This window comes from Agelaius phoeniceus, chromosome 13 (assembly GCF_051311805.1).
Source record: "Agelaius phoeniceus isolate bAgePho1 chromosome 13, bAgePho1.hap1, whole genome shotgun sequence".
NCBI lineage: Eukaryota > Metazoa > Chordata > Aves > Passeriformes > Icteridae > Agelaius > Agelaius phoeniceus.
This window is the reverse complement of record NC_135277.1, coordinates 2,871,938-2,895,900: the sequence shown is the minus strand read 5'-3', so window position 1 is coordinate 2,895,900 and position 23,963 is coordinate 2,871,938. Positions and strand designations below refer to the sequence as shown.

At 50.5% G+C, this 23,963-nt stretch overlaps 2 protein-coding genes across 6 annotated transcripts in view; both read right to left on the bottom strand.

The window, feature by feature from the left end:
- Window positions 1–285: 285 nt before the first annotated feature.
- SNRPA1 (small nuclear ribonucleoprotein polypeptide A') lies at window positions 286–6,720 on the bottom strand. Its single transcript, XM_054641985.2, has 9 exons — window positions 6,529–6,720; window positions 5,641–5,788; window positions 5,055–5,133; window positions 4,655–4,701; window positions 3,856–3,958; window positions 3,076–3,155; window positions 1,875–1,950; window positions 1,452–1,545; window positions 286–476 (listed from the first exon to the last, which is right to left on the bottom strand). Exons 1-9 carry the CDS (start codon window positions 6,608–6,610, stop codon window positions 418–420), a joined length of 768 nt encoding a protein of 255 aa, XP_054497960.1. The 5' UTR covers window positions 6,611–6,720; the 3' UTR covers window positions 286–417.
- Window positions 6,721–9,879: 3,159 nt separating this feature from the next.
- PCSK6 (proprotein convertase subtilisin/kexin type 6) overlaps window positions 9,880–23,963 on the bottom strand; it is a 49,439-nt gene continuing 35,355 nt past the window's right edge. For 4 of the 5 annotated variants that reach the window (XM_077185333.1, XM_077185332.1, XM_077185331.1 and 1 more), the window contains 14 exons: window positions 23,705–23,917; window positions 23,367–23,467; window positions 21,716–21,819; window positions 21,126–21,243; window positions 20,104–20,292; window positions 19,711–19,847; window positions 17,604–17,783; window positions 16,916–17,018; window positions 16,193–16,389; window positions 15,670–15,757; window positions 14,478–14,569; window positions 13,097–13,226; window positions 11,984–12,096; window positions 9,880–11,543 (listed from right to left, as the gene is read on the bottom strand). In XM_077185333.1, coding sequence (XP_077041448.1) covers window positions 11,446–11,543; window positions 11,984–12,096; window positions 13,097–13,226; window positions 14,478–14,569; window positions 15,670–15,757; window positions 16,193–16,389; window positions 16,916–17,018; window positions 17,604–17,783; window positions 19,711–19,847; window positions 20,104–20,292; window positions 21,126–21,243; window positions 21,716–21,819; window positions 23,367–23,467; window positions 23,705–23,917 — 1,863 coding nt within the window. In that variant the 3' untranslated portion in view covers window positions 9,880–11,445. Of the gene's footprint in view, window positions 11,544–11,983; window positions 12,097–13,096; window positions 13,227–14,477; window positions 14,570–15,669; window positions 15,758–16,192; window positions 16,390–16,915; window positions 17,019–17,603; window positions 17,784–19,710; window positions 19,848–20,103; window positions 20,293–21,125; window positions 21,244–21,715; window positions 21,820–23,366; window positions 23,468–23,704; window positions 23,918–23,963 lie in introns of those variants that run through there. The other variant, XM_077185335.1, reaches the window with a different exon arrangement.

Genomic DNA, 23,963 nt, shown 5'->3' with positions numbered 1-23,963 from the left:
GCCTCACGTCCGGGCCCGCCCCGCTCCACCAATCACCGCCCCGTCCGCCGCCGCCTCATATCCGGGCCCGCCCCGTTCCGCCAATCACCGCCCCGTCCGCCGCCGCCCGGAAGCGCCGCCAGGAAGCGCCGCGCCGCCACTGGCGGAGTGCCCGGAGCGACGTTTAGCTGCGCCGGCCAATGAGAGAAGGGGGCAGGCGGCAGGCAGCCAATCACAGTGCGCCGAAACGCCTTCCGTCCCGCCCTGTCCCGCCCCGCCCGGGAAGCGGATGCGGCACCCGCGGGAGAAAAAGGGACCGTTCGTTTATTGAACAGCGAAATGCGCGAGGACGGGGGCGGCGGGCCCCGCCGGGGATACCGGCACGGCCCGGCACGGGAAAGGGCTCCTGGGGGGGGCCGGAGCGCGGCACGGCCCCAGCTACGATCCGTTTGGCACTGTGTCCTCTTCCATTTCTTCTTCGCCGTCTTCCGATGGGCCTGAAAGGACATGTCAGAGTTTTAGGGCAGCTGCTGCAGACGTTGCTGTTCCTTTCCCCACCCCTCTGCAGAAGAGTAGGAACGGGAACGTTTAAAGACTTCACAGAGAGGAAAATCAGGTAGCCCTGATGTACAGGAAACCGGTGCTATGGCCAGCCTGCAGCTGAGATCCATCTCTGCAGAGCTCCCAGACTCATTGCTGACACATTGAGTCTTATCTGCACCTCAGCAGAGGTCCAGAGAGACTCTGTAATTCATCTCATTTTGTTAAATTGATGCCTCAGGTTTTAGATTTTATATTTTTCACATTCTGTGCTGCTTTAGTCTGAGCTTCATACTGGGGGATAGTAAGCTCTCTTCACAGAGTAGGCAGACAAAACAATTCCTGCTCTAGCTGGGGACCAAGGACAAACGATCCAAATCTCAGCCCCAAGAGCACAAACACCGTGGGCTGGAGAGAGAAAAACAAGCAGGGTGGGACTGCATGGGCTAAAGCTGGAATGGGACAATGAACTGCAAGGTGCAAATGGAGCAGAACTGATCCCAGGGACAGAGCCCGTGCCCGGCCGTGCATTTTGGGGCCATTTTGGTTCATCTTGGGTGCAGCCTTGGCTGGGCTCTTGTGCTGCCCAAGTTGGATCCATGGAGGACTCCTAATAAATCTCTACTTTATTCTTTAACTCTGTCTATTATCTGTTCTAGGTCAGCCTTCACAAGGCATCAAAATAACTGGGATGAGTTTTGAAGTCATCCAGTGCAGCAAAGCCCCTTGTTGGGCACCTGGCTCTGCAGGGAGTTCAGGGGACAGCCCAGAGCTGCAGCCAAGGCCAGGCTATCACAGAGCCAGGGATGTGCTGCACAGATGACAGACTCACACTGTGCCTACCCAGCTCCCCACACAGCTCACAAGCAGCATCAGGGAGCGAGGAAGGGGTGGGCTGTGTTGAAGGAGGAGCAGCAGAAGCAGACAGTGACCTGGTTTGCGCTCCCTGCCGGGGATCTGGCCCGCCTGCAGCAGCCCCTTCAGCCGCTCCACCTCCGCCAGGGTCGAGGCGTTGGCGATGGCAGTCTGGAACAGAGAGCTCAGTCAGTGCTCACAGCCAGCACACAAACCAGGCTGCTACCAGATAAGGGACACTGAACACCCAGGAAAGTTCTAAATTCTGCTTCTAGAAAATTCTACAAATGACAAATCATTACCGCCCCCCTCCCTTGGAAGAACTCTAAGCTCAGGTTAGTATTTCATTGAAGTCTTCAAAATACAGATAGGTCAGAAGAAAACTTACAGGAAAAGAACCTAAACCAGAGCCAGGACACGCTGATCTATTTGTCTGAACAGCACAAAGGAAACTTTTGTTCCATTTGGATCCATGACAGCTTTTCTCCTGACATATTTACCTTAATTGCCTCCACGTCCCCTGGGGAGGGCCCAGTTTTCTTTTTGTCTGTTGGCAGACCAGCCCCTGGATTGAAGCTTCAAAAGGAAGAAAAAAGACCTATTACACTTTTTGAAGAGTAGCTGCTTCTCTTGAATTGAAATGCTTCCAAACTAGGTTTGAAAGCATTTCATTCCATCAAGTGTAGTATCTTATCTTTGTTAACAAACTGATACAGTGAAGAAAATTGAATTGCCTCCTTCAGAAACACCAGCATCTTGTCTTCACTGTCCCATTCCCCCCCCTTTCATCTGCTCAGAGGCAGAACTTAACTTTACTCATCAGGCAGTTGGCAAAAGCTCTTCAATTTGGATGCTGTTGAACACTCAGCTGCTCTGCTGCCATGACAAAAGCAGGGTGGATAAATAAAGAGTAACTGAAAATGGGGTTTCTGTTCCCACATGTCAAATGTGCTATTACAGCAGCCTAAAGTAAAGCCTACATTAAAGTGGAATTAATCTTAACAGCCAAAAGAAAAAGGTTATCTGCTGCTGCTGCTGCTTTAAGGAGATCACCTGACCTGAATCCCTTTCCACTCACAAACTCGAGCTCAAATCCATCTGTTATAGGTTTAAATGCTAAATAAGTTCAAGACATTTTTCTATTTAACCATGAATTTGGAAATGCTGTGATCTGAATTCTTATTACCAAATACGTTGATCAAAACATATGATGCACCACTTAACAATTAAACTAAATAAACATATACCGTAACAGCTTAATTAAAGATTTTCTTTTGTATTTAATCTCCTAACTACAGCAGATTTTGCAGTTTTTTCCCCAAATAAACACATAATTATTTATTTTGGGAAAGAAAAGAATTTAGCAAATCAAAACCAATAATCTAGGAAAAAAACCCCACCAACCACAAATTAAATAATGGCCACCTCTCTGCAGTTAAACAACAAAAATAAAATTAAGTTTTCCTGCTTGTTGACATCAGTGAATCCACCTTGACCAAGTTAACTCTTTCAGAAATACTTCTGAGATGTATTCATCACCATCCAAAACTCGGGGTGCTTGGACAAGACACTTGTGGCTCCCCAAGCTTTTGAGGCATCCTGCCAGCAGCTGATATTTCAGTTTTCTGCCTGATACTGCACACAAAGAAAGTGGTGTTTCTGAAGGAGGACGCCAGTGGAAATTTGTTTGTTTTATCTTACGTTTTTGCTCTCCTGGCAATATCCTTTGCAAGCTGTGCACCCCGTTTGCCCTTGAACATTTTCTCTGCCTCCTGTCGCTCCTACAGCGATACCACACACACACACACAAAGTTAATTTGAGAACATCACAGTTTGCAAAGCTGTCTTGGCCAAGAAAGACACTTTGGCTCATCCTCATCAGTGAAATTGGTACATGGAGACCAGATGTAAGAACAAGCAGATAAACATTGCCCAAATATTCAGAGAATTATCAACTTTGTGCTCTTAAAATTAAGAGCTCTTTCCCACACTCATCCCCCACCCAGTGGTGTTTGCTCATTTCTTTCTCTAGAGCTGTCTCCTACCAACACCAGAGGGACAGGAAAGAATAACACTCAACATAATTAGACACAATTAAACAGATTATATCCTTAACAGAATGAAACCATGAAAGAAAACAATGAGAGTGTTGTAGAGCCACTTACAGAGTTTCAATAAAATTTACAACCATGGAAACAAGGTCACTGTTAGTGGTGAATTTTCAAGAATGCAAAAAAACCCCAAAAAAACCAAAACCACAAACACAAAACAAAAACAAAACACCCCAAAACAAACAAACCAAAACCAAACAAAACCCAAAACTAACCAAACAAACAAACAAATAAAAAACCTAAATGCCCCCCCCCCCAAAAAAAACCCCACAAAAAAAGCCCAATTAAAAAAAACAAACAAACAGAAAAAAAAAAACCCCAAACAATTAAAAAAAACCCAAACACCTAAATCAAAAGCAAGCAGACTTACTTTGAGCTTCACTTTTTGAAAATCCAGTACTCTGACCTGGGGAACTTTATGAATTAGATATAATCTGTAATGTTTCTTATTTGTTACAGGATTTCTTAGAACACTGTGAAGTAAATAAAGGTTACAAAATATTTTAAAATGCACTTGTATTGCAATATATTAATATACTTCAAATGCATCATGTACTTCCTGCTGTAACAGGCAACAAATAACACCATGAAATAAGCCTAGTGACAGTGCTTAGATATTATGGAAACTATAATACAAACTTGCACTTTAGCAATTCAGTAGATATCACTGAAGGATGACATAAAGAACAACCTCAAAATAATCATAATACTCCCCCAAAAATAACTGAAACATCACTTTTCTCTCTGGACACTGATCAACTGAAAAATCACAGGACAAACTGTGTTTATTTCTGTCCCTCACATCAAATGTAACATTACTGAAAAGTCCTTGTTTACATGTATTTTAAACTATTTTTTTATCAACAGATTAAACCTTTTGGTTTTAGGTTTTCGAAGGTTAAGTCTGCTTCAGCACTTGTGTACTGGTTTATAGAGCTGTTAGATCTCATTATCCCAACAGCCTGTCAAGTGATATAAAACCTCAGACATTAGTTACCAGATGCTCATGAAGAGTAGAGCAAACGCTGTTTATCAACTCAATTTTTAGACATAAAGGATCTGTCACAGCTCATAAAAAGCAGAGCATTCCAGACCAAAGCAAAGGGCCAAGCTAGCAGCAGAGCTCAAACACCAGAGAAAGAGCAGCTTTTCTTTTTGGGGTTACATACCTCAGGTAAGTCAAGGATTTAATAGTTGATAATGGATCCAGTTCACCCTGGGTAAAGGGAGCACAGCAAGAAATTTTAAGCCCCTTTAGCAAAAAAATCAAATATTTGAAAACAAAGTTCCTGAACTCATATCTATTTTAGACATTAATTAAATTACTGCAATTATTTTAATAGGAAAACCACTAAGCTTTGTGACTGCTGTTCCACTGCAAGATGCAAATCATGTTCATTAAAGGATGTACACAGTTAACTACTGCCAGAACTGTAGGATATTACTCTAAAGGGAAAGAACCAACTATTACCAAAAGGATATGGCACTACTCTCAGGAAAATGGTTAATTAGAGGGATGAAAACCACAAATTTTCAGCTTGTTTAGCTTTATCCTGCATGACAGCTTACCAGTTCAGCAATGTTGTTGTTGGTGAGAATGAGCTCTGTGAGGCTGGGCAGTGCCTGCTCCAGGTTCTCACCAATCCGACTGAAGAACAACAAAAACAAAGGTTTCATTTAGGGCAGGAATTAGCAACGCTGGAAATACACAGAGAAACAAAGTAACACAGAGGCTCTCCCTGTGAACAACCCAGTGTGACACTGGCAGAATCTGGGTGAGCATCCAAAACACTTTTCTAATAAAGCTGGCAATAAATCACTGCAAATATTAGGTGCAATATTAGATTTAAATCTTATAATCTATTCCCTTGCAGGTATTCATTTTTTCGTGTCTTTATGGAGATGATTACTGAAATCCAAAGATGTGGCCAGATCCCAAACTCTGCATCTCACTGTCCTGGCTGAGAAACAAACCCTGCCTTTTGCACTGAATCAGGAAGGAAACTGAAAGAGAGCCCACACACTGCTCAGTGCTGATTTTACTGCCTGAAACAAACACTCCTGCCCCTGCCCAGCACTGAAAGACACACACCCCTCTCTCCCAAGAGCATTTTCCTCTGCCCAGGGTCCTACGAGGCCAAGCAGAGCCCCTTACCAAATCCTGTTGTTGTTCATCAGGAGCGTTTTCAGCCTCCGCAGCAGCGGGAACCCGTCCAGCTTGCGGATCTCGTTGTCAGAGAAATCGATGGCATCAAACTGGTCCAGGGTGGCCCCCAGGTTCTCAATAACTGGGATTTTATAGCCTGGAGAGAGAGGGCAGGGCAGGGCAGGGATTAGGTGGTGCCCACAGCAGAGCACAATAGGGTGTGAGGGCAAATCGGGATGGACTGGGGATGCTGATAAGGTTCAGACAAAACACCTCAGGATCCACTCTGCTCCACACAGCTCCCAGACCAAACTCTCCCCCTCACACCCAACAGCCCTCATGGCTTTTGGAATCCTTCTTCCTCCCCCTCAGCAAAACACCAGCTCCCTGCCTGGACGTGTCCTCCAAACCAAACCCACCTTTCTGGCACATCCCCCGTGCTGAGGCACATCCCACCCCCACACCACAGTACATTCCTCCCACATTTCCCCCACTTTCCCCTTCTTGGTGGTTGGGACGAGATGATCTTTAGGTTCCTTCCATCCTAAACCGTTCTACCACTCTGTGATTCACCCCTCACATCTCCCGCAGGTTCCGAAGCCACTGGAGCCTCTTTAATCGCTCTTCATCCCAACCCCCGGCCGCTGCAGCCCCTCCAACCTCCCCGTCCTGCTTCGGCACCTCCGGCCACGGCAGGCGCCAGGCCCCACTGGGAGATCCATCACGGACCCTCCAAACCCCATGGCAGCCTCTCCTCCGGGACCCAACACAGTCCCACCGCCAGGCTCCATCACTGACCACCCCCCCACACACACCCCCACAGCCCCGGGCCTCAGCCCTCAGCCCCCGCCCGCCCCTTCCCGGCACAGCCCCTCTCGCCCCGCGGGGCCCGCGCACCGCGCAGGTCGAGCTCCCGGTCTCGGACGGCGTTGGTGTACTGTGCCGCCTGCTCGATCAGCTCCGCCGTGAGCTTCACCATCGCGACACACGGCGACAATCGGCGACACAGCGGGACAGCCGGCCCTACACGCCACACACCGCGCCAGGCCGCGCCGCGCCGCCGCAGGCCACCGCGCCGAGCGCCGAGCACGCGCAGGCCGCGCAGCCGAGCGCCGAGACAGCGAGCGGCAGAGACCGCCCCTCCCCGCCCCGTCCCTGCGTTCCCCCCTCAGGGTCGATACAGTCCCAACTCCCCATCTCTACGTTCCTCTTCACCTCAGGGACTGATATAGCCCCCAACACCCCATCCCTGCATTCCCCTTCTCCTCAAGGACTGATATAGCCCCCAACACCCCATCCCTGCGTTCCCCCCTCAGGGACTGATACAGCCCCAACCCCATCCATGCATTCCCCTCTTCCTGGGCCAGCTCCCAGCCCCAGCCTGAGCCATGGCTCACAAGCCCAGGGGAGAATTGGCCTTGCTGTCAGCACAGGTGCCCCCAGATGTTCCCTCCCACCTTGTGGTGCTTCCAGGCACAGATTTATCTGCAGAAATGCGGGCAGAGCAGGAACAGGCTTCACGCCATGGCTGGTGCTTCCCTTCAGACAGAGCCGTGCTCGAGCATTTGCTGCTCCCCAGGGCACCTTCAGGTCTCGGTGTTCTCTGTCCATCCATCCATCCACCCCAGCAGCAGCTCAGCCTTTCCTCCTGGACACTGTGTTGCCCATAAGCACCTTCCCCCTGCAGCTTTTTTCTCCATCACTTCCATGTGCATTCCTGAGCTGAGGTGCTGTGATGGGCTGGGAGCACCCCACAGGCTGCATCACCACACACCCCCTTTATCTGTGAGGCAAAACATGCTTGCAAATGTCACAACGTCCCCCTAACCAGCTTTGGGAATTTGGGGAACAGCAAGGCAGGGCTGGGAGGAGCGATGGGGGAGCTGAGGTGGCTCTGGCTGCTGTGTCTGGCCAGGAGCTCCCTGGTCTGAGGCTGGGGCACTGCCTGGCACCACTGGGAGGGCTCAGCTGGAGGGTGAGCCACGCTGCAGGTGACAGGACTGAAAGTGACGTGTAAAGGGACACCCCCAAACCCCTAAAATCTGCTGAATGCCACCATTGCTTCTAAGGAAATCCTTCCCAGGCCTTCAAGGCCCTCAGAGCAGGAGGAGGAAGGATGATTTCTGTCTGCGCTGCTATCGAGGGAAGGATGTTTTTTGTGAGCCATGACATTTCTGTGAACCCAGAGGATGTGATAACAGGCTAAACACTGCTGCCACGCTTGGCACTGCTCAGGGATGGCTTGTGCTTCTCTTTTGGGAGCTTCTCAGGGCATCACCCTGGGCAAAACGCCCGCCTGTCCCCACAGCTGCAGTGTCAGAGCTGGCCCTGCCAGGGATCAGCTGGGCTCAGGCAGCTCCTGTGCTCCCTGCTGGGAAAACTCCCTCACCAAAGCCGTATGGGAAGGCACAGTCGGGTTTTTATAACAGCTGCATTTGTTTTATAACATAGGAGGGAGCAAGAACAAGAGGGAGCTGTCACAAGGAAAAACCTGAGAATTAGCAGCGCTGTTGTACATGACTCAGGCATCATGCAGCCTTAAAGACAACAGAGACTTTAGTCATTTCAGGCAGTTCTTACAAGGAGACTCTTCCCAGCCTCCTGGAAAGCAGGTCCTGCCTCTGACAAGGCCAAATAAAGCATGGACCTGTCTCCCTTAGCACAATACATCTGTTTGCCTCAGCTCTGCAGCCACAATAGAATTGTAATTGCGAGCAGATGGATTCTGGGTCTCAGACGCTGCACACAAGCTCTCCACAGTCCTTTCTTTGCAATGGAAACTCAAAGCAATGATTTTTAAGATCTGTGCTCCCCACCTGCCAACTGCACAATGGCAGATGGCCGTGGCTGCAGCCCCACGGCCAAACTGCAAACGAGGAGTCAGGCTGTGCTAAGATTTTCCAGAAAACAGCTATTATAAATTTGGCTTTGGTGCCAAGAGACAACAGAGAAATGAGCTTTAATAAATTGCCTAAATATGCATTTATCTGGAAGACACAGCCACTTTGATCCTCTGAGCATACCAGTCAGACTTTAATAGCTCCAAGCAAGTATTGCAACAGCTTGGAGAAATAATCTGAATTTTATTACTTTACAAGAATGATTTCTGAGGGAAATGCTGGAAGCTGATGTTGTTGCATGAATTCAATGTGCAGAATTTGTTTTTCTTTCCCTGGCAGGCTGGAAGGCAGCAGAAAGCAAGATAGAACTGGGACTGCTGGGGACTGGTCATCTTAAACTGCCTTCCCCAGTGTGTATTTTAAGTTGGGTCAAGATGTAAGAGTAAGCATTTTCCTTTCTTTGTAGCATTTCAGTACATCTAAATATACCAGGGAGCAGTATTTAAGGGCAGGCTGCTGTGAGCCAGAGAACTGGAAGGCTGGCACAGTACTCCTGATCCACAGCTCCTGTTTTCTCACTAACACAGCAGGAGAAATGAAGTTTGGTATTTTCCAAGCAAAGGGGCAGAAGCCAGGAGTGTGTCACCCCAGTTCTGACCTCTGGTTTGGCCTGAGACTGAAAGGGAAATCCTGCAGCCAAAGAAATTGCTATATGGGATTAATTCACATTTATCATCTGATAAATGTGAAGACCAAGAAAATGCAGGAGCCCAGAGCTGCACATTTCTGAGAAAGCAGCTTCCCTTGTGGGAGGGCTCCATTCTTTTCTCTTTCCCTCCACTTAAAAAAACTCAGTTCCAGATATCCAGGCACTACCCTGGGCATTTGGCCCATGGTTGTTGCAAAACCAACACAACAAACAAAGGATTCCACAGCTCCCTCCATGCCCAGCCACATCAGCAGCTCCTCTCCTTTCCAGACAGCCAACAGGGAACAGTGGCCCCGTGCTGGGAACTGCAGTGGGGAACTGCTCAGGATGCTCCTTGTATGAGTGGGAAAGGAGAACAAGCCCTTCTGCCAGCTCATCCAGGATCCCCCATACTGGAGAATTCACCCACCTGTGCCCCAGCACAGCCCCAAGCCCAGTGAGATGGCCCTGGGTGCACCAGCCCAGCCTGGCACAGGGCAGGTATTCGGGATTTGAGCTTCTTCTGAAGGTTAAAGACCTTTACAATAATATAATAGTGAGGTTTTTGCAGATGCAGCTCATCTGTTCCTGAGCATTTCTCCCACAGGTGCTCTGAGCCGAGCAGGAGCTCCAGCCACGGGAGCTGCTTTGTCCAGCAAAGTAAGGACGTGCAGTGCCTCCAGTCAGGGCTGCATGAATTTGGAAAAAGCACAGATTCACTTGTCAGGGGAGATCAATAGTTTATTAACTTAAAGATCAGTTTACCAAAGCTCCATCTTTCCTTGGATTTGGTCCAGGCAGGTGAGGGCTGGAGACAGTGTGGCTTTCCCCTCCTCACCTGGCTGAAGTGAGCTCTTGTGGGCAAGCCCAGGCAGGGCAGGTGTCATTGCAGCCGAAACCAAGCAGGGATTATCCCAGCTCCGTGTGGAACTGCTGACAATTCGTACTGGGAATTTCACTGGAGAAAGGTTTATCTCATTAAAACTATTAACAATGAAAATCAGAACATGCAGCGTAGGAAAGAGTGTTTACATTTGTCTGGTGCAAAGAGTGGCTTTGCAGGGTCAGAGAGAAGGAAAAGGAATAAGACACAAAAAGATACCCCACTCCCATATAAAAAATAGTCCACAGAGAAAAAAACAAGGATTGTATAAGTTATTTTTTAAAAATCTGTAAAACAACATAGCCAAGGATATTTTAAACACAATTATATAAACACCACGACTTACTATTAAGAGAGAGCATGAAAAGGTTTGTTTCAGGGAAGGGTTTTGTAGAATTAAGTTTCCTGGCTGGATCCCTGGAATGTCTCATTTGGGAAATAGATGCCCAAGAAAAATCACTGCCATGAACAGGAGGATTTTGTGAGAGAGAGAGAGGGGTGTACCCAGCAAAACAGGGGGAGGATCATAACACAAAATGCCAAGAAAGATTAATTGGGACAACATCTCGTTTAGAGGAAGGATTTAGCTTGTTCCAGAACTGACTTGATCAGCGATGTACAAGCAGTTCCAGGAGGGAACTACATTTCGTGGTAAGGCTGGTCCGTGTGGACAACCCCCCCCAAAACCCTACGACTCCTTGTAGGCACACACACGGGTTTTGCCTGGCTGCAGTTACCTGCAGGGCAAAGCCCTGCTGGGCTGACACACCTGCAGAGCCACGTGGGGCAGCTCTGGCTTTGGTCCTCAAACCTCCAGTTATTGCCACGGCCAGAGGGAAGCGGTGACCGACGGAATCCGAACAGGAGTGCCGGAGTGGGCTGTGGCCTCTCTCCAGAGCCGCCTGGTTCATCGTTTACCTATGTACAGAGCACGGCGCTGGCAGTGCAGGGTTACAGCAGCTGCACCTGGCACAAGAGGGCACCAAAAATGAGCCAGAAGCGGCTCTGTCCTCGCAGGTGTGTGAAGTCCTGCCTCCCTCGTGGCGAGGGCTCCCACCGGCCGCTCGGAGCGGGCGGATCAGTAGGATTCCTGCGAAGAACCAAGTGTGTGTACATGGATCATGCATTGGTCCCTGCTCACCAGGAGTGTTTGAGAGTGTTAATATCACCACTTGTCTGCTGCTTCCAGGCCTTGATCACTCAGGGTACGCTCCAACCTCTGCTTAACATATTGCTATAGAAACGCGCCGACAGTGATATTAAAGCTATCAAACTTACGAGCAAATGCTTGACAGCACCATGTAAACTCTCCCAAAGCTGAAAAAATAAACTTTTGTCCTAAACATTTGGCAAAACTGGGCTGGCAGTCAGTGGAAGTCCTGGATGGATGCAGCCGCTGAACTTTACCCGGCCATAAGACACGTCTGACAGCAGAACTGCACAAACAGCTTCTTTTCACAGAGCTTGTTTGATTTCACCATCTCACAGAAAGTCTTGTCAGCTGGGAGGCCAGGGTGAGGAACAAGAGAAAATGAGAGCAGATTAACATTTTAAATAAACAAACATTGGACGTAACAGGCACAGCAACTGTGCCAGTGTTGGGGGAGACAGAATTGAAAAGAAGTCGCTTTTTAAGGGCATCTTTCACATGGTTTTAATGAAGGAATAAAGGAGCTTTGCAGTGAGTGGGAGAATTAGCCCCAAGACTAAACTATAACGAAACACAAGTGCTTGGATGTGTTTGAGCAACAGGCAGATATCCAGAAGCAATGCCAGGTGAGCCACCTGCCCCCCACAGCCGGAGCCCAGCCCGTTGCAGCCATGCCCTAGCAAGCCCAGGAGCTCCAGCACTTTTAGCTTTAAATGGTGAAGGGAATCCCCCAAAACCTCCCATTTTTGCTACCAGGAGAGCACTACAGTGTCAGCAGCTCTGCCACTTACCATTGGTACAGGTTTCATTTGTCACACAGGAGCCACCAAGGAGGCTGTAACCTTCCTTACACCTGAGGCAGTTTCCACTGGAGCCCTCGCAGGCTGAGCAGTGGTCATCACACCTGGGGACAGAGACTTTGCTGTGGCCTGAGCCAGCACCAACACCCTGGTCAGGCCACCATAAGTGGGCTGTCAACCAAAAGGCATCTGCTGGCACTGTGACAGCCAGACCAAACCAGAGGATGTAGAAAATGGCAAATTTGAAGGTTGAGATGTTATTGAAGCCCTGAGTTTGGTGAGGCCAGCTCAATGCCCAGTGACAGCTAGTGACATCCCAAAAGCTCTTGCCTTCTGGGAAGATTCAGTGGGACATGCACCTCATGTCCCAGCCATCCCAGCTAGAAAAAGAGGTGCAAAGGGAACCTGTGCTGCTCCCATCCATTTGCTGAGTAAAGAGCTCAGCACTGTGCTTCCTGCCTGGGGACAGTGGTTTGTGGAGACTGTGCCTGAAATCTCTGGGAAGGGATGCTGGTCCCTTGTTCCTCCTGGATGAAGAAACAGTGCAGGTGAGTGAAACCCCAGTGGGCACGGATGGCGTTGTGTGTTCCCAAGTCAACTTTAATCCTTGCCTTTCATGTTTGCTTTCATGAGGCTGAATCCACTCCCACTCCCCACTTAAAGCTCAGAGCTCCGGAGAGAGTGGGAGCAAATTGTTGCCTCCCGGCATCTCCCGGTCTCCCGCACACAGCCCCGTGCCGGGCCAAGGAGTGGGGAACACTCCTCCAACCTGGCCACGGGGCGAACGGAGAAGGTTTAATTGAAAGCTGGAATATTTATCTAAACATTGCAGTTCCTCCCACACCTCCTCCAGAGAGCCTGGGGCTGAGGCTGAGCCCCTTCCACCGTAGCCCCAAGACACCTTGGCTGGCTCTGGCAGGGAGCGCGCGGCTCCACCGCTCTGAAATCCACAGGGCAGGGGCGTGTGGGGTCCAGCCCCACAGCTGCCCTGGCTCCCTCATCCCTGTTTTAATTTTCATCAAGCTGTGAGCTGTTTCCAGCATGATCCTGTCATAGCTGGCAGTGCTCCCCATCAGCTCTGGCTTTGCTCTGGTGGTTCTGTACCTCTTGCAGACTTTGTTGGGCAGCCCGTGGCTGTCGGCGGGGTAGAAGCCCTCACGGCAGGCGGGGACACAGCGCCAGTGGGGTGCAGGGCCCTCGGGGGTGCAGGGGGTGCAGTCCTCCTCACCTGGCCCTGTGGGGACAGGGAAAAGGGAAAAATGGCACCTGGGTGGGTTTGGAGACAGTGCAAGCATAGCCACAGACCCACATGTGATGGGGGCACCAGCTTGGCTTTGTCTTGCTCATGAACGAGACACTTGTTGTGCCACAGGGTCCCATGCACGTGCTTGGCTCCCACCCCAAACAGCTCAGGTTCCATCCCAAAAAACCAAGACAGGACCCAGTGTCTGTCCCTCTGCAGAGCCAAGAGCTGCCTACCAGGGCTTGGTGACGAAAAGCACATCAAAATCCCCTCTGGGCCATCCCAAGCATGCACCGATTTGGATTTCCCCAGGGTGGAAAAGAAGATGCTGAACTGGGCCAAGGAGGAGCTGGAGGGGGAAAGTGCTCCAGAGAGGAGCTGGGAAAGCAGAGGGCCCCACTCTGATGCCTGTGTGTTGTGGCTGGACAGCAAAGCTCAGTGATGGAGATGGTATCATTAAAGGGCTTCCACGCACCAAGCTTGAGAAATGGTTATGCAGGAAAAGGAGGAAAGAAAAGGCTGGAAAAATAATTGTGGTGGAGTACCTTCACACTGACTGGAATAAGAATTAGAAGGGAAATAATTTTCTTCAGGGATTAAGAGCCCATTCCCTTCTAGCCTTGCCAACAAGATCAATAAATATTTTGGATTTAGACTAAGGCAATTGCCCATGTATGATAGAAGAGGTTCATGCCACTGAACATGGATTGTCTAGAGATCATATTATCATCAGATCTATGATGATTTCGAGGGCAGACGCAAACATTAACAATGGAAAGTAATTGGACTTGCAGGAAGCAAGAAAGGCAGGATTTAAAGGGAATGCTGAGCAATTTGAGGCAGCTGGGGGAAGCCAGGAGCAGCCAGCCCAGCACTGTGGGGCAGCTGGGATAACATGGGATAACACAGAATAACACACCTCAGCTGCCTGACATTTTTATCTGCTGCAAAGCCACCTTCCATCACTCCAAGAGGGTTTTACAGCCTCCCCCGCAACCTTATTAAACTGAAGCACCTGGCTTCGGGGAGATCGAGAAATAAAAAATGGCTCCAATAAAAATGTAAAAACTCCCCTAAAAACCTTTCCAGCATGAACATATACCTCACAGGACATGCTGGAGACTTGGGATTGCTTTCCCTCAAGCACGCTCTGCCTTGGCTAAGGGTGGTACAGTGGGGATTGGCACCTGATGTAGACGGGTTTGGGGTTTTGACTGGGATGCTGTGGGGCCAAGGACGTACCTGTGCTGGCAGGGCAGGTCTCGCACCGCCGGGGCTCTCGGCTGAGGTACATGGCAGGCTGGCACTCTGGCACACAGCTCTCCCCTGCCAGGCTGCCAGGAAAGCAGAGAACATTTGCACCCAAAGCTACAGGATATGGGGACTCAACACAGCCCATTCTCATCCCTCATGCCCCAGTGTCCTGAGGCATCCTCAGCCTGCAGCGCAGGAGGTGTTGGAAACTCGGCCAGCATTTTAGGAGAAATTAAAATCCTGCCTGGACCAAAGGGACAGCTGCCGGTTCCTTAATTAAGTATCCAGGAGGAAATAAAATTATTTTTTTCCCATGGGCAGCCAGCCAGGCTCTCCTGAAGGCCTTTTGCACCAGTGAGGCTCCTTGGAATAAAAGGAAATTGGTTCAGCGCCGTGGCTGGGCTGGTGCTGCTTCACCGTGGCAGGGATGATTTGAAGTCCCAGCTTAAAAGGATATTGGACAATAAAAAACAAGCACCATGTGGATTATGTCTGACAAGTGCCTCCACTTGTGCTTTTCTGAGGGAGTAGATAATCTTTTGGCAGCGGGAATTTCTTTGTCTGAGTGAGCCCCACTGCTACACCATAGCTCTGGCTCACAGTGCCTGAACACTGCAGACTGCTATGGGATTGTACTTCCATGAGCAATCGGGGATGGAAAACAGCTTCTCCCTAGTGCTGGCACTGGGCTCTGTATCCCACAGATGCCATGGGGCCAGCAGCAGTGGCACCCAGTGGCCCTCTGAGGGTCACAGCTGCCCTGCCTGCAGCGCTGGAAAATCACTGTCCTGTGAGAGCTCCACTCAACAGGTACATCAAATAAAATTTTCAGCATGGATGAATCTGAGGGAAGGGTTTCTTCATTTGCAGGGAACATTCTCAGCCTGCCTGAAGCAGCTCAGGCTGGTAGCAGCTCTACACAGCACTTACCCACCACCCTGGAAAGAGCTGGGGAAAATGAAATTAAATTTAAATCACGGTTTTCGGCAAAGAAAGAGACGCTAATCACCACCTTTAGATTCCCAGACCTCCAGCACACTGCACCACAGCTGCAGCACCATGGAAGCAGGATCTCTGGTCTTGAACTTAATTCACTCTTTAATTTCCCATTGGTTTTCCCAAATTTAAACCACAGGTATGAGTGCTGCAGGTATGAACTCCTCCTGTGCTGGTGTTTTACCTGAATCCCTCTTTGCATGCAGTACATTTATCTGCTTCGCCGACACATTTTTTACAGCTTTGATGACATTTCAGACAGCGTTTCTGACCTTTCAAAAAACAAAGCAAAGGAGAGAGAATAAAATCTGGACGGTGATTTGCAAGCAGCAGTCGGAGCTGCAAAGCCCCACTGCACCCCAGCAGCAGCTCCCCAGGGTGGAAAGGCACATCCCTCCCCAGCAGATCCAAGCTATTGCAGGTGACCTTATCTGTCACCGCTTGCTGAAAAGAAATATGCTTTGCAAGCAGCCAGGATCATTAATTACAGTCTTCTAATTAAGAGCTTTGAGTTGAGCACCTCTGCTTTGCACCACCCTCTGAACACCCAGAGGTTTCCCTCCTCCCTTCACCATGCAAAGTGTGTCAAGAGGGAAATTCAAAGCCAATACTCAAGAATCAAGGTGTGTTCTCCACCCAGAGCGCTTAAAATAGAAGCAACCCCTGCACATCCTCATGCTGCAACTCGCAATGATAAACATCCTTACGTTCCTCGGCGTAGAACCCGGGAGGACAGAGCAGCACACAGGTGCCCATCTCAGGGTGGTGGTAGAGGTTCCTCTTGCAGGCCGTGCACTGGCTGGGTCCCCTCCCAACGCAGCGCTCGCAGCCCTTGTGGCACCGCCGGCACCTCCGGGCGCCGTTGTCACCAAAGAACCCAGCGGGGCACGAGCTCACACACATCCTGGGGAGGGAACCAGTGGCACTGGGCTTTGGTGCCAGCACCGGTCACCTTCCACCTCAGGCACTGCCCCTGTCCCCTTGCCCGCAGTGTCTGGGTGTCCCCCAGCCTTGGCAGCAATCGTTTACTTCTTGTTCTTGTGATTTACAGTGTCTTGGAAGTCACAGCTCTAATACAGAGGTGGGGAATCTCTTGTCCTGGCTGTAGGTAAAGTTTCACTGTGCCGTCCCAAGAGAATGAGGAGTGAAAGCCCCAGTTCCTGACAGTTCAGTTGGCTGTCCCTTGGGTGTGGGTGATCCCAGCCAGTGAAGCCAAAGCTTCTTCCCCAACATTATTAGGTGGTCATGATCCTCCAGGACTCTCCAGCTCCATGTCCTCTACCCCACTGTACCCTAATTCAGGACAGGGATCCTCACTCCTCCTCCACCCATTCAATTTCTCATACACTTCTTTCTCTGTGCAAACATCTATCGCCCACACTAAGCTGCAAGACCTGGAGACCCCATGGGGACACCCCACTACCTCTCACCTGCCAGTTTTCACACTGCCCAGACTGTAGTGGATGCAGTTCAAGCACTGGTCGGCATTGGGGCCATCGCAGCCCTGGTCACCACACTCAGGGTGGCATGGACCTGAGGAGGGAGAGACCAGCTCAGTGTGGGAGAAGCTGAGCACCCTTCAGGCACCACTGCCAGGATTCCCTGAGCACACCCTCCCTGGACCAATGGACACCTGGACCCTTCCCCCGTATTATTCTACATCCTATATCTATTATATTTTAAATTTTATCCTATCTATGGATAGGAGCTGCATGGCTTTGGGTGCTTGTCTTTCCTGCAGCTCATCCCTCCCAGAATGAATCCCACCCAGCCATACACTGGCTGAACACTGGTGCAGGAGCAGCCTTAAAAGAGGGACCTGCTCCTCAGGGAGCAGCAGAGACACCCGCCCCTGCCTGTGCTGGAGGAGGGAAGGTGGGCAGAGGAGCTTTTTTTACCCCTCAGACAGCTGCACCACCAATTTGTGGCTGGGACGGGGCATTTTCCTACCTTCTAATTTCACCATCCTGCTGCCCCGTGCTGGCCACAGGCCCTGCTCCTCCCAGCCCGCCTCAGCCCCAGGCAGGATCAGGCCTCGTGGCTCCCCCGGTTTTTATCAGGGTTTCATTTTCCTGGGCACTTTGGAGGGAACAATGTGGCAGCTCAGGCAGCGCTTACCCGCGTACTCCTCCTCCTCCTCCGCCACCTCCACCTGGCTCTGCAGGAAGGCGGCTCTGGACGGCTCCATCTCCGACGTTGGCACTTCCAGTGACCTGCCCCGGGACGGGGGCCCACTCAGCGCAGTGTAGGGGTGCTCGCCTGTCCCGTAGAAGATGAGGCTCCACTCCTTCAGCTTCCCTGTGGGGCAGATACAACGTCACCCATCCCACTCCCTGTCTCCCCATCTCTGGGGGACCCGGTTTTGGGGGAAGCAGGAGGAGGATGGACTGGACCATCAGGGTGTCACTGCTGGCACAGCAATGCAGAAGCAAACAGTGAATACCCAGAAACATTCATGAGCCCCTGAGCTTCAAGCCCACACAAATGCAGCTGTTTAGGCCACTTACAAAGGATTTTTAATTCCATAACTCATCCAAGGAACTGCAGCATCACCACAGTCTCCGAGTCCAACACTGGAGAGAACCGGTAATTTTAAAAGCTCCACAATAGAGGATTATTTCTGTCTGACAAACACCACCCGGCAGACACTGGATTATTTCTTGCTGCTGTTGCTCCAGCCCTCTCTTTGCCTGACACAACAGAAGTCTGAGCTTGGCATCCCCCAAAACACTGTAGTGCACCTGGTGAGACCCCCTCCAAGGCCTTACACCCACACCAAGACCCTCCACAAGCCACATGGCTTGGGGGAGAGAATCCAGAAATGCTGCTGCTTCTTTCCAAGGCTGTTTTTCTTCCAATTCCCCATCAATGCGAGTCACTTCGTGCCCGCAGTGTGCTCGGCTTTAACTCCTAATCCCTGTGTTACCAGGAAGGGCTTAAAATTTGCAATAACCAAATCCCTTGGCTCTCCTAAAGGGAGAGAGGACACACCTGCTGCACCGAGCAGTGCTGGTGTGGAGCCTGCGAAGGAAGAGCCAAGCTCCGGCAGCATCAGCTGGGGAAGTGCCTTTGCCAAAAGAATTGAATTTGTTTTAAATCTAAAATATCCTGCGTGAGGAAAGCCCAGGCTACACGAGGCTGATGTGGGGGTGCAGCAGTACCAGCGACATGACACTCATAGTATTTAATTTATATTAAATTAACCAATTTAGTGGTATTAAATTAACATTTAATACTCATTTCTGCTACGAGCTGGGAGCATCTTTCCTCTTTTTCCTCTTGCTGTGCCATCTCTGCTTCAAACCCAGTGCAGACTTTTTGAGGGGATGACTTAATGCACTCGTTTTCATTTTGTTTTGCCAAACCCTGATGCCCATGAGGGGCTCAGAAACACCAGCCACAAACTGTAAATACCAGGGCAAAAGCAGCTCTGTGGGCGCTTTGCTGCTGCTCTCCGAGTTCAAAAGATTTGGGGTGAAGGCAGCAAACAGAAACACTTTCAGTGCAATGCACCCCCACGTGCACCTCCCGCCAGAAAGTAGCGTGGGAGAAATTTTTAATATTCTCCTGGCTTCCTATCAATGATTGTGTGGATTTAACACCCCCACAACACACGCCAGCCCCAGGCAGGATGCTTCACATCCCGCTGCCCCCAGCCAGTGAGGCGGGGCCGGATCCTGCCCACATGGCTCCTGTGCTGGGAAGGGGTCAGGGAGTAAACGGCCAAGCTGGGGAGGGGGGACACAGCAGGGCTGGGGACATGCAGGGGGCCAGGCTGAGCCCAGCCACCCCCCACCAGCACGGTGGCAGTCCAGGGAGGATGTCCATCCGTCTGCAGCCCGAGGGGCATGGTCCCCTTGCGCCGTTGCACAACCAACCCACATGCCAGATGTCCCAGCAGCGAAGCAAAACAAACAAACAACAATTACAGCTCTTGGGTTTCCTCGTTTTGACTCATTACAGTTTAATTTTGGAAACCTGGCTCTTGGGTGCAGCCAGTTTACTGCTACTGCTGCTGCTGCTGCTGCGAGAAAACCAGCTTCCAGCTCAGCCAGACCGGCAGCCTCCTGCGTTCAGACCTAACATTTCATTCCCATTTTTTAAAATCTGGGCAATACAGTTTTGCTGGAGACTATAAAACTCACAGCAAAATTTACAGCCAAGCAAAGCAGCCTGGAAAGGGATTTGGGAGCAGGAGGGCCTGGTGGGCACTGGGGATCCTTACCTTGCACGGCGGGGTTGCGCACTTGGGATGGCGTGTCGTGGATCTCCAGGGTCCACTCCCCTGCTGCCCGCTCCCCCCAGCAGTGGACAGTCATGAACTCCCAGCCCTTGAAGCCTTCATTGGAATGGTCAAACACCCTGCAACGATAATGCCACGCACCAAGAAATGTGACTTTGAATGTTGTATTTTATCAGAAAAGGGAGATGGGTTGAAATCCTAAATTGAGGATTTTAGGCATCCCCACATGCACACACCCTTGCACAAAGCTCCCCTGCAGCTGAAACCTGCGCATGCTTCCCACTTTTCCCCCCAAGACCCCAAGAAAACTTCCAGCAACCCCCTAAAGGAGGATGCTGCCCATCCCAGACACGCCCTGGCCCTGGCTGCTCTCACCTCCTGGCGAGGAGCTGTGACCGTGTCCCGGCTGGGGAGATGAGGCTGATCTGGAGGTCCCCGCGGCGCGGGTGGGCAATGCTGAGCCGCACCACGACGTGCTCCAGGTACAGCACGTGCTGGTCCCGCTGCTCGGCGCAGGCGCTGCTCAGGGTGCTGGCCCGCAGCACGTGGTCAGCTCGGATGTACCTGCCAGGGACAGGGAATGGTGTCAGGATGGGGACAGAGTGCCCCTGGCTCCCAGACACGGACGCCCTGTTAGATTAGACCCTGGTCTCCTGCTGCTTCACAGCAAAAATTATCTTATCTGCCACTGCAATTCCCAGTGTCCTAGCAGGGGAATTTGCTGAATTGCTGGATGGTAACCAGATGAGTTTGAAGTGCTTCGAAGATCTATGCCTTATGGGCTGCAAGGGCGCTGCTTTATTATAATTACGAGTGCAGCACTCCACTTTGGGCTGTAATTAGTGTCTGTATCAGATAAATAGCTTCATGAACACACTTGGCTCTGCACTCATTCCTGTTTTGCATATGCAAGTCTCTAAAAGACTTTTCTGATTAACAACTCTCTTGCTGTACAGCTAGGCATTGGTAAATGAGGAGTCACTTGGTCAGATCCCTGATCTCACTCTTCACCTAGGAGGGACTGACCTACCAAGGATGAGATGTGAAACCTGAGCTGGAATGAATCTGAAGCCAAATTCAAAGAGAACCAAGACACTGAAAATCTGGTAATTTTTGCAACAAATCACCAGTTTTTGATGTCTTCCATCAAGACAAAGTGTTCAGAGAAAGGGTGGAGAGACCAACACATCACTGCTCACACCGGACCCACCCAGCAGGCAAGGTGGGTTTGGTCTCTCATTTGTCAGCCCTCAAAAAGTCCCTGCTGATCGCTCGTCTGGGAAGAAAAATCTTGTAAAAGGGAAAAAAAAATATCACCCACTGTCAAAGCTGGCCCTGGAGAGCCCTAATGAGTCCTGCACTTCACCGCGCCATAGGCACAGACCCACAACACTCACTTGGGCACCCTGTCCAGGCTTCCCACGCAGACGTGCTGGGGAGGAACCATCCTCCACTTCTTGGCTTCCACCACAATAGCGTCAGCATCCACCAGCCCAAAGCCATATAGATGGCTAACTGGAAAGAGAGAAGACTCAGAAACCCTCGGCCTTCCCAGCAGGGATCAGGAGCTCCTCCTCAGTGTATGGTGGAGCATCTTCCAACCATCGGGGAAGGTGTGGAGTTGACCCCATTGGAGTATGAGGTGTTTCAGTACATGGAGCTCATCACCCTGGCCAAGTTACACCCCAAATCCACATTGACACTATGGAAAACCCATTGCTGGGAGCAGCCCAAGGAAAGTAGCAAGAAACCCTGCAGCTCAAGAGAGTATCCACCAAACAAGTTTTCCAAATCTCCACCAAGCAAGAGTTCCAAGCATCTCACCCCATGAATTACTGCCCTCTCCTCCCTCCACTTAGCAGCCTGAAGGTAGGAATGAGCCCAATAGTGGCCACCCACAGTGAACTGTCTCCATAAGTGAAGCTCTGGAGACCTTTATTTTCCCTTGGCTGGCTGTTCTTGCCCTGCCATCCCCACGGCCTCTCACCTTTATGCCCTGCTCCGTTGGTTTTCCAGTCGGGTGCTCGTAGGTGCCCCGGCCGCGAGGTTTTGACCAGCAGGTGCTGGACATCCCTCCAGGTGAGCAGGGGGCTGCAATGACACGTGGTTCATGGGGTGGCTCTGCTGTTCCCAGTCCTCCCAGCAGCAGCAGGTACCCCACTGAGTTAAAAAAAAAAGCAAAAACCACACCAGCCACCCCTCTTTCCTCTTTCCTGCTCGAAAAAAAAAGCAAGAATTGATGATTTAAATGCTGACAGCCTGCCACCACTTGAGGAGCCCGAGCAGAGTGGTGTGCCCCAGGAAGGGATGCCACATGCCCATGGGAATTGCAGGATTTACTCCTGAATAAGGCCATTTAGATCTCAGGCTCTAGGGTAGAAATTAAGCAAATCAGGAAGGTTTTCTCCATTTTTTGAAGGAGACAGGGAGCAAAAGCTGAGGCAGGATAGTGGGCTCAGCAGCTCACTGATACACAATGCTGAGCAAACCTTCCCTTTAGAGAAATAACAGCAAAAAATTGCTTGAAATAAAACCTGGGTTGTTCATTAAACAGAAAAATTAAACCCAAATCGCCTCTACCTCCCCAGGCTGGGTTTGTGTGTTCAGAGTGCTGGACACTGAGTGCTCTGGGCTTCTGAGCCCCCTCATGACCCCAGCTCAGGGATATTGCTGGAGAATTTTCCTCGCTTTACTTACAGTCAGTTGTTCAGCTTCTCGAGCTGGGATTTATATTGCTCTCGAGCAACATTTAAAGAAAGAAATTCAATTTATTCTCTCTTGTCATAATGGAATGCCTGAGCACCAAGCTCTGGTAGTTAATGTTGCGGTTTATGCCTCAGCTAAACTATTCAAAAATTACATCTAAAGCTTTTAATATATTTGTAATGAAAACTGCATCTCCGGAAATGCTCTCACCCGACCTGGGTGTTGGGATTAAACCAGACGAGGAGGAATGGAGCCACAATCACCATCCCTGGATGAGAGTGCAGCGCTGCCCTGAGGCTTATTCTTATTCCCAGTCTTTACTTTATTTCCACTCCATAAAAATAATAATAAGCTTATGAGAAGACACTCCATGAAGCAACACAGGGATGCCCAAGGGCTCTTCCTGGGCTGGGGGACCATGATGGAACCAGGATGGGACTGGGATGGGGACAAGAGGAAAAGAGCAGCTCATTTGAACCAGGGGTGTGTCACTGAAAATCAAGTTCTGTGAGTTTTTGACATTATGAAAAAGCAGTCCTTTTCCCCCAGAAATGCAACACTTGCTGAAAACCATCACTTCTGCTGACATTTCCCAATGTCTGTGATGTTTTCTGACTTTTTTCCCCCAGGAAGTATTTATAAAACTCCTGTTGGAGCTGGCTGTCAGCAGTTTCCGTGCACCTACTGAAAAGCCTGACTGATGTCACCAACCCCAAACTTTTCAACACATGGCAACATGTGAAGAATTAGATCAATAAAACACCTGTGGGAAGATCAGATTCCAAACAACAACACTGCCAGCAAGGAGCAATTTAAAACAACTCTGTGTCATTTTGGTCACTCTAGAGGAAACAAAACCACCTTGTTTCCTTCAGGTTTTTCTCACCAGGTGCTAAATGTGGGAACATTTCTCCTGACCAGGTTACACTTACTTTGCCTCCAAGGCCAAGGCGATGATGCCCGCGACCATCGGGGCGGACACGGAGGTGCCGGTGTGGCCGTCGGTGCAGCGGTGCCGGAGATCCGTGGTCACCTGTGAGAGAGGAGCTGCAGCCCCCAAAATGCTCCCAGCATGGGCACTATCCCAGCAAACCTCCAGCCCTTTCACCCATTTACCAGGAGAAACACAACATCCCAGAGCAAAAACCAGAGCAAAACCCACTGCAGGCTAAGGACAAAGCCTAGCTCTTACAGCTGAGCCATCACCCAGCCCAGCCACACAGAAAACACCAGGGGATGCTGCCCCACTGGATGTTGGGGTAAAACTCACAATTTTCCGCTCATAAAACGCGCCGCTGCTGTAGGTGGTGGCGAGGGTGGAGGCACATTCCTCCAGGTACCAGGGCTTGTAGCCATTCTCAGTGGTGCTGCTGATGGAGATGGTGTAGATGCTGTTGGTGTAGCCGTCACAGGAGCAGTAATCGCCCTCTCTGCCACCGTTCCCCGACGCCCAGACGAAGATGGACCCCAGTCCCCGGCGACCCTGCGGGCACAGAGAGCATGGAGGGTTAGAGGAGGTGTTTGCCCAG